General features: G+C 37.0%; 1 protein-coding gene across 9 annotated transcripts in view; it reads right to left on the bottom strand.

Moving 5' to 3' along the window:
- Positions 1 to 305: 305 nt before the first annotated feature.
- The window catches only part of LOC122294135 (DNA-directed RNA polymerase III subunit 2), a 32,903-nt gene continuing 20,818 nt past the window's right edge, over positions 306 to 12,390 (bottom strand). For 4 of the 9 annotated variants that reach the window (XM_043102623.1, XM_043102625.1, XM_043102626.1 and 1 more), the window contains 20 exons: positions 9,836 to 9,952; positions 9,676 to 9,756; positions 8,323 to 8,427; positions 8,170 to 8,250; positions 7,943 to 8,074; positions 7,762 to 7,806; positions 6,876 to 6,953; positions 6,669 to 6,808; positions 6,452 to 6,542; positions 5,973 to 6,097; positions 5,757 to 5,892; positions 5,537 to 5,667; positions 4,715 to 4,840; positions 4,574 to 4,629; positions 4,226 to 4,273; positions 3,927 to 3,997; positions 2,286 to 2,370; positions 2,098 to 2,201; positions 1,466 to 1,594; positions 306 to 546 (listed from right to left, as the gene is read on the bottom strand). In XM_043102623.1, the coding sequence (XP_042958557.1) occupies positions 496 to 546; positions 1,466 to 1,594; positions 2,098 to 2,201; positions 2,286 to 2,370; positions 3,927 to 3,997; positions 4,226 to 4,273; positions 4,574 to 4,629; positions 4,715 to 4,840; positions 5,537 to 5,667; positions 5,757 to 5,892; positions 5,973 to 6,097; positions 6,452 to 6,542; positions 6,669 to 6,808; positions 6,876 to 6,953; positions 7,762 to 7,806; positions 7,943 to 8,074; positions 8,170 to 8,250; positions 8,323 to 8,427; positions 9,676 to 9,756; positions 9,836 to 9,952 (1,932 nt within the window). In that variant the 3' untranslated portion in view covers positions 306 to 495. Of the gene's footprint in view, positions 547 to 1,465; positions 1,595 to 2,097; positions 2,202 to 2,285; positions 2,371 to 3,926; positions 3,998 to 4,225; positions 4,274 to 4,573; positions 4,630 to 4,714; positions 4,841 to 5,536; positions 5,668 to 5,756; positions 5,893 to 5,972; positions 6,098 to 6,451; positions 6,543 to 6,668; positions 6,809 to 6,875; positions 6,954 to 7,761; positions 7,807 to 7,942; positions 8,075 to 8,169; positions 8,251 to 8,322; positions 8,428 to 9,675; positions 9,757 to 9,835; positions 9,953 to 12,390 lie in introns of those variants that run through there. The other 5 variants (XM_043102624.1, XM_043102627.1, XR_006237532.1 and 2 more) reach the window with 4 other exon arrangements.

A 12,390-nucleotide genomic window follows, 5' to 3' on the forward strand; every position in this document is an offset into this window, starting at 1 on the left:
CCAAAGTTTGGCACCATTTTGACTTAACCACAGAAAATTGAGAACAAATGACCAGACATCAAGGCCTATGCAATTGAGTTATACCCTGGTTGCTTGACAGTCAGTCCCGTTTGGATTGAGAAACACTCTCAACCCATCTCATCATTACAATCTTCTCAAATTTCTACACAAATATAATAAACAATTCAAAATTTTTGAATCTCAAAATAATAATAATATTAAAAAATAATATTCTAACAACATTTTATTCAACTTGTAACTTTCATATAAAATTATCTCATCTCATCTCACTATCCAAACCGCACTAAACAAGAACAAAAGCTATATATATATAGCGGGTAATTAAAATTTAAATGTCTGACCATACATTGCAGTGAAAACTCAGCTGGATTGTAGTAGCCTCTAGAAGTAAATTTGTAGCATTTTTAAACGCATTACAAAAGAATCTTTTTCTTTCAATTTATGTACAACAGGGGGTCAAGAATATCCTTCAACTCATGCCTCTGCTAGCTTTAAGCGTGGAACAATATTCATTGATTGGAGCTCCTGAAAGCATGCCATTGAACGGTGGAAATGTGAGCATTATAGAATCTCTTAATAAGATCACTAAAACTGAAGAGCTAATGAAGATGTCAAACATACGGCACTAGATTTTCTAAAACGATGGACATTGCTCATTCTTTTTTTCAATATTAGGTTTTTTTCTCTTGTATACGGACAATATGCCTAGTCTTCTTTTGATATTAATAAATCTTTTTACATATGAAAAGATTTTCCTAAAACCATTGCAGCTTGTAGATCCACCTTGTCCCATGACACCACTAATTTATGCTCATATATTTTTACCTTCAAATGTTTTGTAAGCTTTACGCATCTGTGGTATGACTTATATTCACTTGAACAAAATTTGTGCCTCTTTCTAATATTTTCATCTGTTATCTTTGGTGATCTACACTCCTAGTTCATCATGATGACTAAAACAAGAGAGACAAATTCTACCTGCCAAGGCTCTGGCTAACCAGAGTCTGTTGATTTAAGATAGGTGAATAACGGTAGGAGGCGAGTTTAGTAGGAGCTGGGTTTGATAGTAGCTGTATTTGTTTTTTCTTTTTGTTTTTCGCCCTGTGGGGTGGGGGGGAGGGGGTGGTATTGTAGCAGCGAAATGTAACAAGATTTTTGACAAGAATGGCTTTTGATTAGTGGTGGAGTGTAGTGGAGCTAAAAAACACGGATTTCTCATCCAGGCGGAGCAAAGTCTCATTTGAATTTGAAAGGGTTAACTGTTGTACCATGTGAGATCTCAACCAGGTTTTACTCAAGATATCAACATATAACATCTGGGAAATTACTCGAATATAATTCATCTTTAAACCGTGCACTAGAACTTAATGAAGGACATTCTTCGATAAAATCAAATGAGAACTATGTTGGGGATAAAACCAATCAACAAAATGTCAAGTCATACCTGGATTAAGAGCTTGCATGCATATGGAAGTTTCATAGTAGATATATTATCCCCATTTTTACACGATGAACAAATTGCAGTTTTCAGCTTATGGTTGTAATATCCTAACAAACCGCATACTCTGCAAACCTGGGGAAAAAAGTAAATTGAATGAGTTGTATTGAAGTACTTGAAAAAAAAAATTAAACAAATAAGTTCTCTGAAATCATAGTTCTGGTACGGGGTTATTACTTCATTCCATAGAAGATACACAATAATGTGTAGAGCTAGAATAACACAAATTCTATTCAAGGCCACATACTTGCGATGAAGCACGTGGTAGTTATATGAAAAGCCTTTTACATAGTGGAGGTTCAAAGGAAATTGGTTAATTAGTATAAAGAGAAAGTTCTCCAAACATATTTGCAACAATCTCCAGAAATCTATTGGTTAGTATTGCCAGAAATGTTGGAAATGAACTTCCTTCTATAGATTCAAGTGGTTGTTCATTAATTCCTTGTGCTACCTACCTGTTGGCGGATGAACTATAGTTGTTGAGACAATAATCACAATGACTAGTGCCACAAGCAAGCATTCCAAGCCATACTCAGCAAACAATGTTATCATGGAGTAGCATAAAAATGAGCTGATACCTGAACTTCGAAAGGATCACTAGAGATCATTAGGCGCTCAAAAATTAACATGCTAGCGCCATACGCAATCAGACAATCGCGTTCCATTTCTCCTACCCGTAGTCCTGGGACACAAACGGTTAGAAGAATATTAGAGCCCCATAAGGTGAAATACTTTCTAATAAATGTCAGAGTGAGAAATTAAGGACCTCCATTTCGAGCTCTCCCTTCAGTAGGTTGTCTTGTTAGCATGACACGGGGCCCACTACCTCGAGCATGCATTTTATCTAGGACCTAGTTGTCACAAAACTATTGGTTATAAAAAAATGAATATCTAAGACAGGTATTCAAAATGTAAACTTGATATGACATTCCGTACAAAGAGAAATGGTGTGAAACATAAATTTTTTTTTTTTTTTATAAGTAAAAACATAAAATATTTACATGCATTTATTATGTGAAACCACAACCAAATGAAGGCATTTCTATCACAAAGTTGTTGAAATGAAGCTGCTATCAGTAAAACGGTAATAAAATAATCTAAAGCATACAAATAAATCGTCAATGATTAGGGAACAATGAACAACAAATATGCATATACAACAAAAAACTGATGGGTCAGGGTCTTGGAACATTTTCCACAATTTAAATTGGCAAAATTTCTTCTAAAAACAAATGATTGAAAAGCGGTTTGAACTGAAGCCCAAGTGCTCATTTGATTAAATGGGATGGAGGATACAATAAGATGATTTGATAATATATTTCTTTTTTCATAAGAATACCACGTATGTTGAGAAGCACTGAGGGCGCAACCTAAGTATACTGGGGGTATACAAAGGGGAACGCCTAATTTAAGGAAAGTTAATGAAGCAAGAGCTCGTAAAATCTAAGAAGGATTTGAAATGGGAGTCCTTATGAGCCATAGTCCATTCATACAAAGATCCAAGCATGAAACTAATCAACTCTGGCAAAGTTCTTCTGCAATCTTTGAAGTTTCAGGCATTACGTTGCTTCCAAAATCCAAATACTCCTCATCAAGCACTAAGGCACCATCCTTTCAACTTTGTACCCATGAATCCACCCGGCATACCTCCCCAAGCCTCCTTTAGCTCCAACATTCAAAAGTTCATCACCCATTCTATCCCAAGAAGTTGTAAGATTGCTACCTACAAGACACTAGCCACTACATAGTGAAGCAACCGGTGATCAATGATTTCTCCACTATTCTTGCACATGCAACACCAATCCATTACCATTTTGTGCTGCCTCCTCAGATTGGAGATGGTAAACTTGAGCTTCTGTGTTTCATGAGTAGGACTGAGCCATATAAGTGAAAATTTTCATGATCAAGCGAGAAACACCCTTACGTTAAAAGCAGAAAGATTGAGCCTGAGGCAATTTATCTATACCCTTAGTGGCGAGCTGTATGCACCCTTTTGAATAGTTCGTCCATGGTCAAAATTAAGGGCACATATGAGTTGAAAATATAATAAACCAGGCTGAGAGAGAAAAGCAGACAGTCAGAAAAAGAGGACCCAAATGAATTCGGTGCTCCTTCTGCTACAGTATTATTTATGCTGGTGCCATAAATGTAAGGTAATTGCCATTAATATCAAATTAATACAATGTGTCAACAATACGATCCCATTTAGCTGCTGATAAAGAGTCCTACAGTGTCTAAAAAGGTCTAAAGTGACTTGAGAACTTCTCAACCCTTGGTAATTATGTTTTAGAAACATGACCAGCCCCACAAGAAAGTAAATCATAGTAACATCTAAAATTAAGTAGAAGGTAGAATTCGCAAGTAAGACTGGAGTTGGGAACATTACAATGAAAGGTCAGTTTCTCACCATATGTTTTAACTTTTGGTAATAAATTGGCCCCATGAAAATATATGCTTGCAGTGGGCAACCTGTGATACCTGGATAAGAAAAGGGAAATCCGTATGTTTTAATTCATATGCAAGTGTGAGCATACAAACGCACAATAGTTATCCAATTCCAAGATCATATTTCATGTAAGGAATTAGCCAATTAGGTGAAGCAAAATATTTTTAAAAAATGCTGCTATTTGTAAGTTGCAGTATAGGTAACGAAGGAAATATCATCACCCACTTTCATAGTGGCAGGAAAAAAAAAAAATGTCTCACGTGTAGCGTGGGATAGGATCTGAGATGAGGGAATATTTTCATCTGTCTCTGTTGCATAAAGGTCAAAAGACATTTAAATATCTATCTGGTCATATAAAAGATTGCATAAATTGATTACTCTTGTTAACGGAAATCCCACTAATATAAATGATAGTACCTTCTGCATTAAATATAGAATTCCAGGTCTAATTTAATTGAAAACATGCTCACTTCACCCAACAGTTCAAGATTCTGAACCCACTACCCAACCAAGGTCCGTGAGAAGAATTAAAATGAGTAATTTCAATAGGATTCCGAAATGACCATATGTTGCAGTGTAATAATTTTAGGAGGGCAGGGAAGAAAAACCTGAATAAAGGAAGTCCTTGCCATTGTAGCTAAAACCTTTATTCACAAGGGCTTCACTGACCCACAGCAAGAACAAAAGTCAGCAAAATGAGCTACGGAAAACAGTACAACAGCATGCCAAACTGAAGAGAGAGAAAGCACCTTAGAGCTTCAACCGTATCTGCATGACCACTTGGTTCCCCAAAGGCACTGCCATAACGAAACCTACCCCATGAAACTCCAGCTTTACCCCCAAGAAGCTCTATCATCTTACCTACAGTCATTCGGCTGGTGACAACAGAATATCAAACAGTTAACATCTTGAGAGGTTGCAATGTTACCAATTTGAAAAAATATAGAAGTTGCATGTTTAAACAACTGAAGAAAAGAATGGCAAATAAGCAACAGAAAAGTAGTATCTAAGGATTCTTTGTAAGAGTAAAAACAAAAGCAAGTGATTATTCCCAGTTCAAATACATTTATTGCTAGAGCTTATGCAGAGCTGCCCGCACAACCGTTAACCCTTTAAGAAGGCTTATATGCTTCCATCACTCCCAAAGCTTTTGCAAATAGAAAGTTTGTTATTTGTTTCCTCTGCTCGACAAAAGCAAAGAGAGACAGCACAGCATACCCACATTTCTTTGCATGCCAAGTGACAAGGACAATGGTATCAGACTTCATTGTTCTCAACACACACAGGAGGGGGAAAAAAAAAGACAACAAGGTTCCCATGGCCATTATTATGTACTTTGAACTTGTAGTTTTCCAATAGTGACTACACCTCAAATTCAACCTTTGGAATTCAGTTTATCAAAGATGACACTACCCAGCTTTCTGCCACTCAACTTCTAATTGCTCTTTCTTTTGTTTGTCAAGGAACCACAAATGCTATTAAAGAAGAGGAGACTGCAAAATCAAGAATGAGAAACCTGGAAGCAAGAAAAAGGATGAAAAAGGTGGAAAAAAATATAACACAGATGGTACCTAGGAAAGCCATGAGGATTCATAATTAAATCAGGGCAAATGCCACGTTCAGAAAAGGGGAAGTCTTCCTGCTGGATAATGGTGCCACAAACACCTTTTTGCCCATGTCTGCTACTAAATTTGTCACCAACCTGAGGGGACATACATAAGAAAGAGGTCATCCAAGAATATAAGATGATTGCAGCAGCATCCATAGGCAGAATAAATTAGAAGCCTTTACCTCTGGCCTACGAGTATGACGGATTAAAAACTTGATACATAAATTATTGTTCTTCTCGTTAAAAAGAGCAACTCGATCCACCACACAAGACTCTCCTTCAGATCCCTTGAATGTTTGTATACTGGGCCTATATGCTCTGGATTTTAAAACAAAAGTAAGCAACCTGAAGCTAGCAGAAACCTAGCAAGAACTTTTGCCCAGAAGTGAATAACTAACCTATCTGGTAGTCCAGCTGGAGAAACCATTGGCCCCCTTGTAATGATGGGGGACTCCTTATTGATATAAATGTCCCCTGGCCGAATGACTTCCCCAGGTGCAGCAATCCCATCATCATCTAGGATCTTAATATGTACAAATCTATCAGAAGAGATGAAAATACAGGAAGTATTCAAAGAATAAATTTGTACTTGGGCTATGTCTATTCTCATGAATAAAATCGTTTACTTATAAAAAAAGTATTCATAGAATAATTTTTCCGATAAGTATAATTTTTTCTTACCAACGAACAAAATTTTTTATTGATCAAAAGAGTAGGCAAAAGCCCAAGTATACAGGGAATTTTTCCGATAAGTATAACATTAAAAGAATATCATAACAAGAAAATAATCAAAGCAAAATGATAAGGAATGGTATAATAAGGACTCGCAGAGATAATATGGCTTCCAAAGAAGCAACACTTGTTACAATGATATTACCTGCATCCTTCCTGCACCGTCTCCCTCTCTATTGGGTCTAATTATCCTGTCCTCTGTGTTATTTTCATACTTTTGTCTAATGGCAGAGCACCTGTTTGTTAGAGAAACATCAGAAATAAGCAACCGCAGCTATTATAACTACTTGGGCAATAAAAAAAACATGCAAGGTGACATTTTGACAATAAATTCAGCAATCACTAAATGAAATGACTCGTACCTTTTCATAACGATACAGCGACCAAATCCACGATCTAAAGATGACTTGTTCATGACAATTGCATCCTCTATATCATAGCCACTATAGCTCATCACAGCAACAGTGGCATTCTGCCCTGCTCCAAGCTTATCATATCCAACCTAAAAGAAAGGTGAATAGTTCATAGCCAATGATTGTCTGAAATACTCCAAAAGAATTCATACCAACCAGCTCAATTGTCTTTGTTGTCAACAGAGGTCGTTGAGGATACACCAGTAGGTAAAGTAAGGTGTCCATCCGAGACAACTACACATAAGAGATTAAGGCTGTTTTAGTTATACGCCAAACAGAATTGCCACTATAAAAGTGTCTCTCTGAGCAACTATGCATGACCAGAGAAGGGAAATGACAAAAAAGAAAATATGAGGGGTTGTTTCTTTTTTTTATACATTTGGGGGAGGGGGGTTTCGAACTCCAGACCTCCATTTTGGAGGTTGGGGGTTATGCCAATCAGGCCACAGGCCTTTGGCATATGAGGGGTTGTTACAACAATGCCACCAAGAAACCAATGTATCTGCTAACGTTATAACTTGAAGACCCAGAAAAGTCCATAGGAAAGTGAATTTATTTATTTATTTATCAGTAAATAAGAAATTTCCATAGGAAAGTGAAATGATCACTGAAATAATAAAATAAATTGAGAAGATCTGCCAAACAAGGTCAGATGGAACTAGAACAGGCAGTATAGGATTGATAATGAATGCTTGTGAACCCTCACCATACTGAATTAAAATGGTTAAACAAAAAGCTAGTAGACGTTACATGTATTAGATCCAAATACATGAATCTGCCTGCTCATATCTATGTGTACGTATATATATTTGCATTTTGTCATGATTTAAACAATTCAACATACATGAACAAATAGCATTGTGATAGCTTAGAGAACAACAATTCCATCAGTAACTTCTTTACAAACAATTTGCTAATCTCACAATCAACAACATGCCGAGAGGCAAAAGAAAGACCAGTTGGACTCAGCTGAAAAGGCAAAAAAATTGACATGACAAGTGATTTAAAACTCAAAATCAACAGACAAGAATAAATTTCTTGCCTGGTTATATGCAATATTCCCCATGGCTTGCTTCCCCATTGCACACTGTAGATGTAAAGGAAGAAATTTAAAAATACATTGGAAGATTTTAGTACATTGAAATGCAGAATTTGTTTTTGATAAGTAACATTGAAATGCAGAATTTAAGAGATCATTTGGATAAATTAGTTATTAAAAACACCTGATAAGTATTTCTGGGTGACTGATTATGATGAGGAAATGGAATAAGCCCAGCACAAACACCTAAGATGGTGAAAGGCTCTATTTCAATATGTGTGCTTTCTGGTGTTGCCTCCCCCTCATATAAAGCAATCTATGAAGCAGAAAATTATGCAATAAGAGACATTGTATATCAAGTATAGCAACAAAACACTGAAGGAGTTTGAAAGTTATTTAGAAGTATCAAACCAAAGCATTGTTTTCCTCGTTCACATCAAGATACTCAATCAACCCATCTCGTAAAAAATCATCAAAGGTGCGAACTCCATCCTAAACAGAAAAAAAAAATCAGGTTCGAGATACTCATCCTTTTATTTAGAACAAGGCATACATCACACTTACCAACAACTCTTTCATATGATGTTCTTTGATCCTTGATATGCCCTTGTCAGCAATGACAAGTGGACGACAAACTCTTCCTCCATCAGAAGCAATGTAAACACAGCGCTGAAAACATTTGTTCCCCTCAATTATGATTATGTACCGGAAAAGCAATGGCACCAAAAAATGTAGAAGAGGGAAGTAATGAAATAAAATGTTATCTCCTTCTTATGTAACTAGGTGTATGCTGTTTGTATACCTCCTGTGTACTTGAGCTATGCTTATTTACTTCTATTAATAAAATGTTATCTTATTAAAAAAGTAATTAAATACATAAAATCACCCCCTTGAGATTATATAGGTAACCTAATGGATTTGTTAAAAAGCCAATAAAGACAGATCACAGTTAAAACAGCAAAACAAAAGTAGATTATTTTTTTTTATAAGCAAAACAAAAGTAGATTATAACCAGAACCAAAACGTTGCTACAATGGATATTTTTCATTTACAAAATGAATAATGAAAAACGGTTCCAAGAATGTCTTACAGTGTTTGGACAGATAAGAAGAAGAGAATCATCGTTTTTTTTTTTTTTTAATAAGTAAAACTTTCATTGTATTTTTTTATAGGTATATAAGGATCCATTATAATGATGTTATTGATCTTCTATACCAGTTTGAATGTATTCAGCATCAGGATTAAAAGTTTCTCCCATATTTTCACATCCATTAATCAACAGCCATTTTGGTGGCTCTTGAATAGCATAGGATGCCATTTGGGGGCATATATATATCAAAACAAACCCCAAATCCACTCCAATCCCACCTTTTTAATCTGTCAATGCAAAAGGATCCATTTCTCTGTGAGATAGCACATCAATGCTGCTATACTCTTAAACATACATAATCGAAATATTTCAAGCCCATTGGTATTTGATATGAAAACAATATTTAATTTGCACATAACAGATCATTCAGAATTGAAAATGCAGTATCCCTTGCCAAACTAATTTTTTAACCAATGACAAGAACTACACTTGGTTGCCTGTTTTCAAGGTGGGAAAGTTTTTTTTCGCCCAATTTTTTGGGCTAAGTTTTAGTTCTCACCAATGTTTTGGTTATGTAGCACTATCTGAAACATAAAACTTTTTACACCTCTAAAGAATGAAAGATATCATCTTGTGATGAAATACAGGACAACACAATGATAAACCTACAACTCCATACTAATTGAAGGGTAGTTTCATAAAATTGAAATTCATTTTCAATGTAGTGGCATGCTTGCATTGATTGATTATGAAATGAGTTGTAAAAGAGCTATAAGAGGGTTGTAGGTGTATCGTTGCCCTAAAATGACAGTTTCAGAAGAACTTACCTGCTTCTCATTGACAAAGACACTTACGAACTCGCCAATTTTGCCAGATCTCCGTAACTTTCTCATAACTGTAGCAAAATGCTAAAAAAGAACTAAAATATTATAGGTATGAGAGAAGCAAATCTTTACAAATACTCCTCTTGATGGAATACAGCAATACCTGTGGCCTCCGATGCTTGCCAAGGATCAGCCCGTTAAATATAACTAAAAAGGAATTCGGCGCATGAAGCTCTTCTCCAGATAGTAGTTCCAAGTCTTCAACTCCCAAACAGTAGCACTATCACAACCATTAATTAAGAATAAAAACTATGGGCAACATAAAAACAATTAAACTCAGTTTGAGTAAACTCCATATCACCAGGGTGGATCTTATCATAGAAGCATAACTAGTAATCAAGTAATTGCATGGATTATAGGAATATGTGGAAGCTCCCTTCAAATCAAAATCTATTTGGGATGGTATCATTGAGAAGATGGAATGCCGCTTGGCTAGATGGAAGGGTGGTAGAAGTAGATTGATTAAGAGTACAATATCCAACTTGTCTACCCATTATGTCTTTCTCCCCCTCCCTGCAGGTGTTTCCAACGGCTTAGAGAAGATATAGCGACATTTTTTGTGGGGAGGCATAGGGGCAGGTTTAGAATTCCATCTAATGAAGTGGTTCGAGGTGTGTTTGCCAGTTGCAAAAGGTGTTTTAGGGGGTAAGAAATTTAATTCTCTTCAATTGAGCACTCTTGGCTATGGCTATATGATTATGAAAGAACGAGCCTTTGGAGGGTGCTAGTGGAAACAGAGTGCAAGATTTTGGAAGGAGCTTGGTGTTCTCAGTAATTACTGAAAGATGCAGAATACTATGTACAAATCATTAAGCATTAACATGCCATGCACAAATGATTCATACATCTAAGTGGTCACTTCAAGATTATATGGGCAGTTTATGTGTCAGCTTCACGTAAAACTAGTAGAAAGTGGTCTGGTTGCCAAGAAATCCCATTTTGTCCACTCAGAGTGTGTGGGAGGCCTGGGTAACTCAGAGAAGGGTACACTGGACAGGGCTTTGGTTGTTTTCGAGGCTACAAAGGGAGAGGTGATGATGGTTGAAAGGTGGGTGGACGCCGGAAGGGGCAGGTCCTCTGTTGAGGGGGCAGAAGCTACTCCATTGAACTCGTTTCATCCAAGGGTGTCAGATTGGGTAATTCAGAAGGCCATAGAGATCAAGCATTGTGTGGGGATAACATGTGAGGGTTTTGAAGAAGAATTTTTGGCGTTACTCACAGCTCTTGAAGCTGGAGGTGCACAATCTACAGCTGATCCTTCTCTTAATTTGGACAAAAAAAGAGAAAGAGAACTCAAAAGGCTAACGTGGGCTATGAATGATGATGAAGGGGGAGAGGAGCTCTAGCCGGAGGTGTATCAAGGGACGGGTAACGACAAATCCTATATGAAACCAAAAGTAATATCTTGGAACGTAAGGGAGCTGAATGAGTACAACAAACGGCTTCAAGTCAGAAATTTACTTCGTCAGTGGAAAGGTAATATCATTTGCTTACAGGAGACAAAGCTAGAATTTATTACAAGGAAAATAGTTCGAAGTTTGTGGAGGGGACATCATGTTGGATGGTTGTATCTGCCTTCTAAAGGAGCATCCGGGGGTGTTCTTATTATGTTTGATAAAAGGGTGGTGGACAGGTTAGAGGATTGTGTGGGTGAATTCACTGTGGCATTCTCCTTTGAGAATGGTTTCCAGTGGGCTTTCGCAGGAGTCTACGGCCCTAATATTTTTTTTGTTATAGAGGTATACAACCCTAATATTGATGCGGAAATAAGGATTTTGTGGGAAGAACTGGCGAGACTTCTTAGTTGGTGGGAGTTACCAAGTTGCATAGGGGGTGACTTCAATGTCTCTCGTTTCCCGAGTGAGAGATCAAGTATGTCCCACATCACACCCACTATGAGGGGTTTTTCTGACTTCATTTCAAAACAGGCACTTATGGATATTCCGTTAACGGGAGGGTCGTACTCTTGGTCCAACACTCGTGAAATCCCATCCTAGTCAAGAATTGATAGATTTTTGCTAACTCCAAAGTGGGAGTTACATTTTCTGGGGGTAACTCAAAGAAGACTACCTAGGGTATGCTTAGATCACTTCCCCATCCTTTTAGAGTGTGGAGGCATCCAAAGAGGCAGAAAGTATTTCAAATTCGAAAATATGTGACTTAAATCTAACGGTTTTGTAGACAAGGTACAACAATGGTGGTCTTCTTATGGTTTCCGAGGCTCTCCAAGCTTCATAATGGCAAAAAAGCTAAAAGCGCTGAAACAAGATTTGAAGCAATAGAATGAACAAGTCTTTGGCAATGTAGTTCTACAAAGGCGTTCCCTTCTAAAGGAGCTACAGGGGTTGGAGGGAGAAGAGGAGGCTAGAACTCTTTCTGAATCCGAAACAACTCGCAAGAGTCAAATAGTTACAGAACTTGAAAGAGTCATATTGATGAAAGAGATCTCTTGGAGAGAGAAATCAAGGGTAGTATGGCTCAAGGAAGGAGACAAGTGCACAAAGTTCTTCCATATGGTGGCTAATTCGCACTGGAGGAACAACGCTATTGATATGTTGATGATAGATGGAGCAGCATCTTCAAATCAGTTAATCATCAACAATCACATTGCACAATATTATGAACATCTATTAGCCAAACAACAACCATAGAGACCAA

This window comes from Carya illinoinensis, chromosome 14, assembly GCF_018687715.1.
Source record: "Carya illinoinensis cultivar Pawnee chromosome 14, C.illinoinensisPawnee_v1, whole genome shotgun sequence".
Classification (NCBI taxonomy): domain Eukaryota; kingdom Viridiplantae; phylum Streptophyta; class Magnoliopsida; order Fagales; family Juglandaceae; genus Carya; species Carya illinoinensis.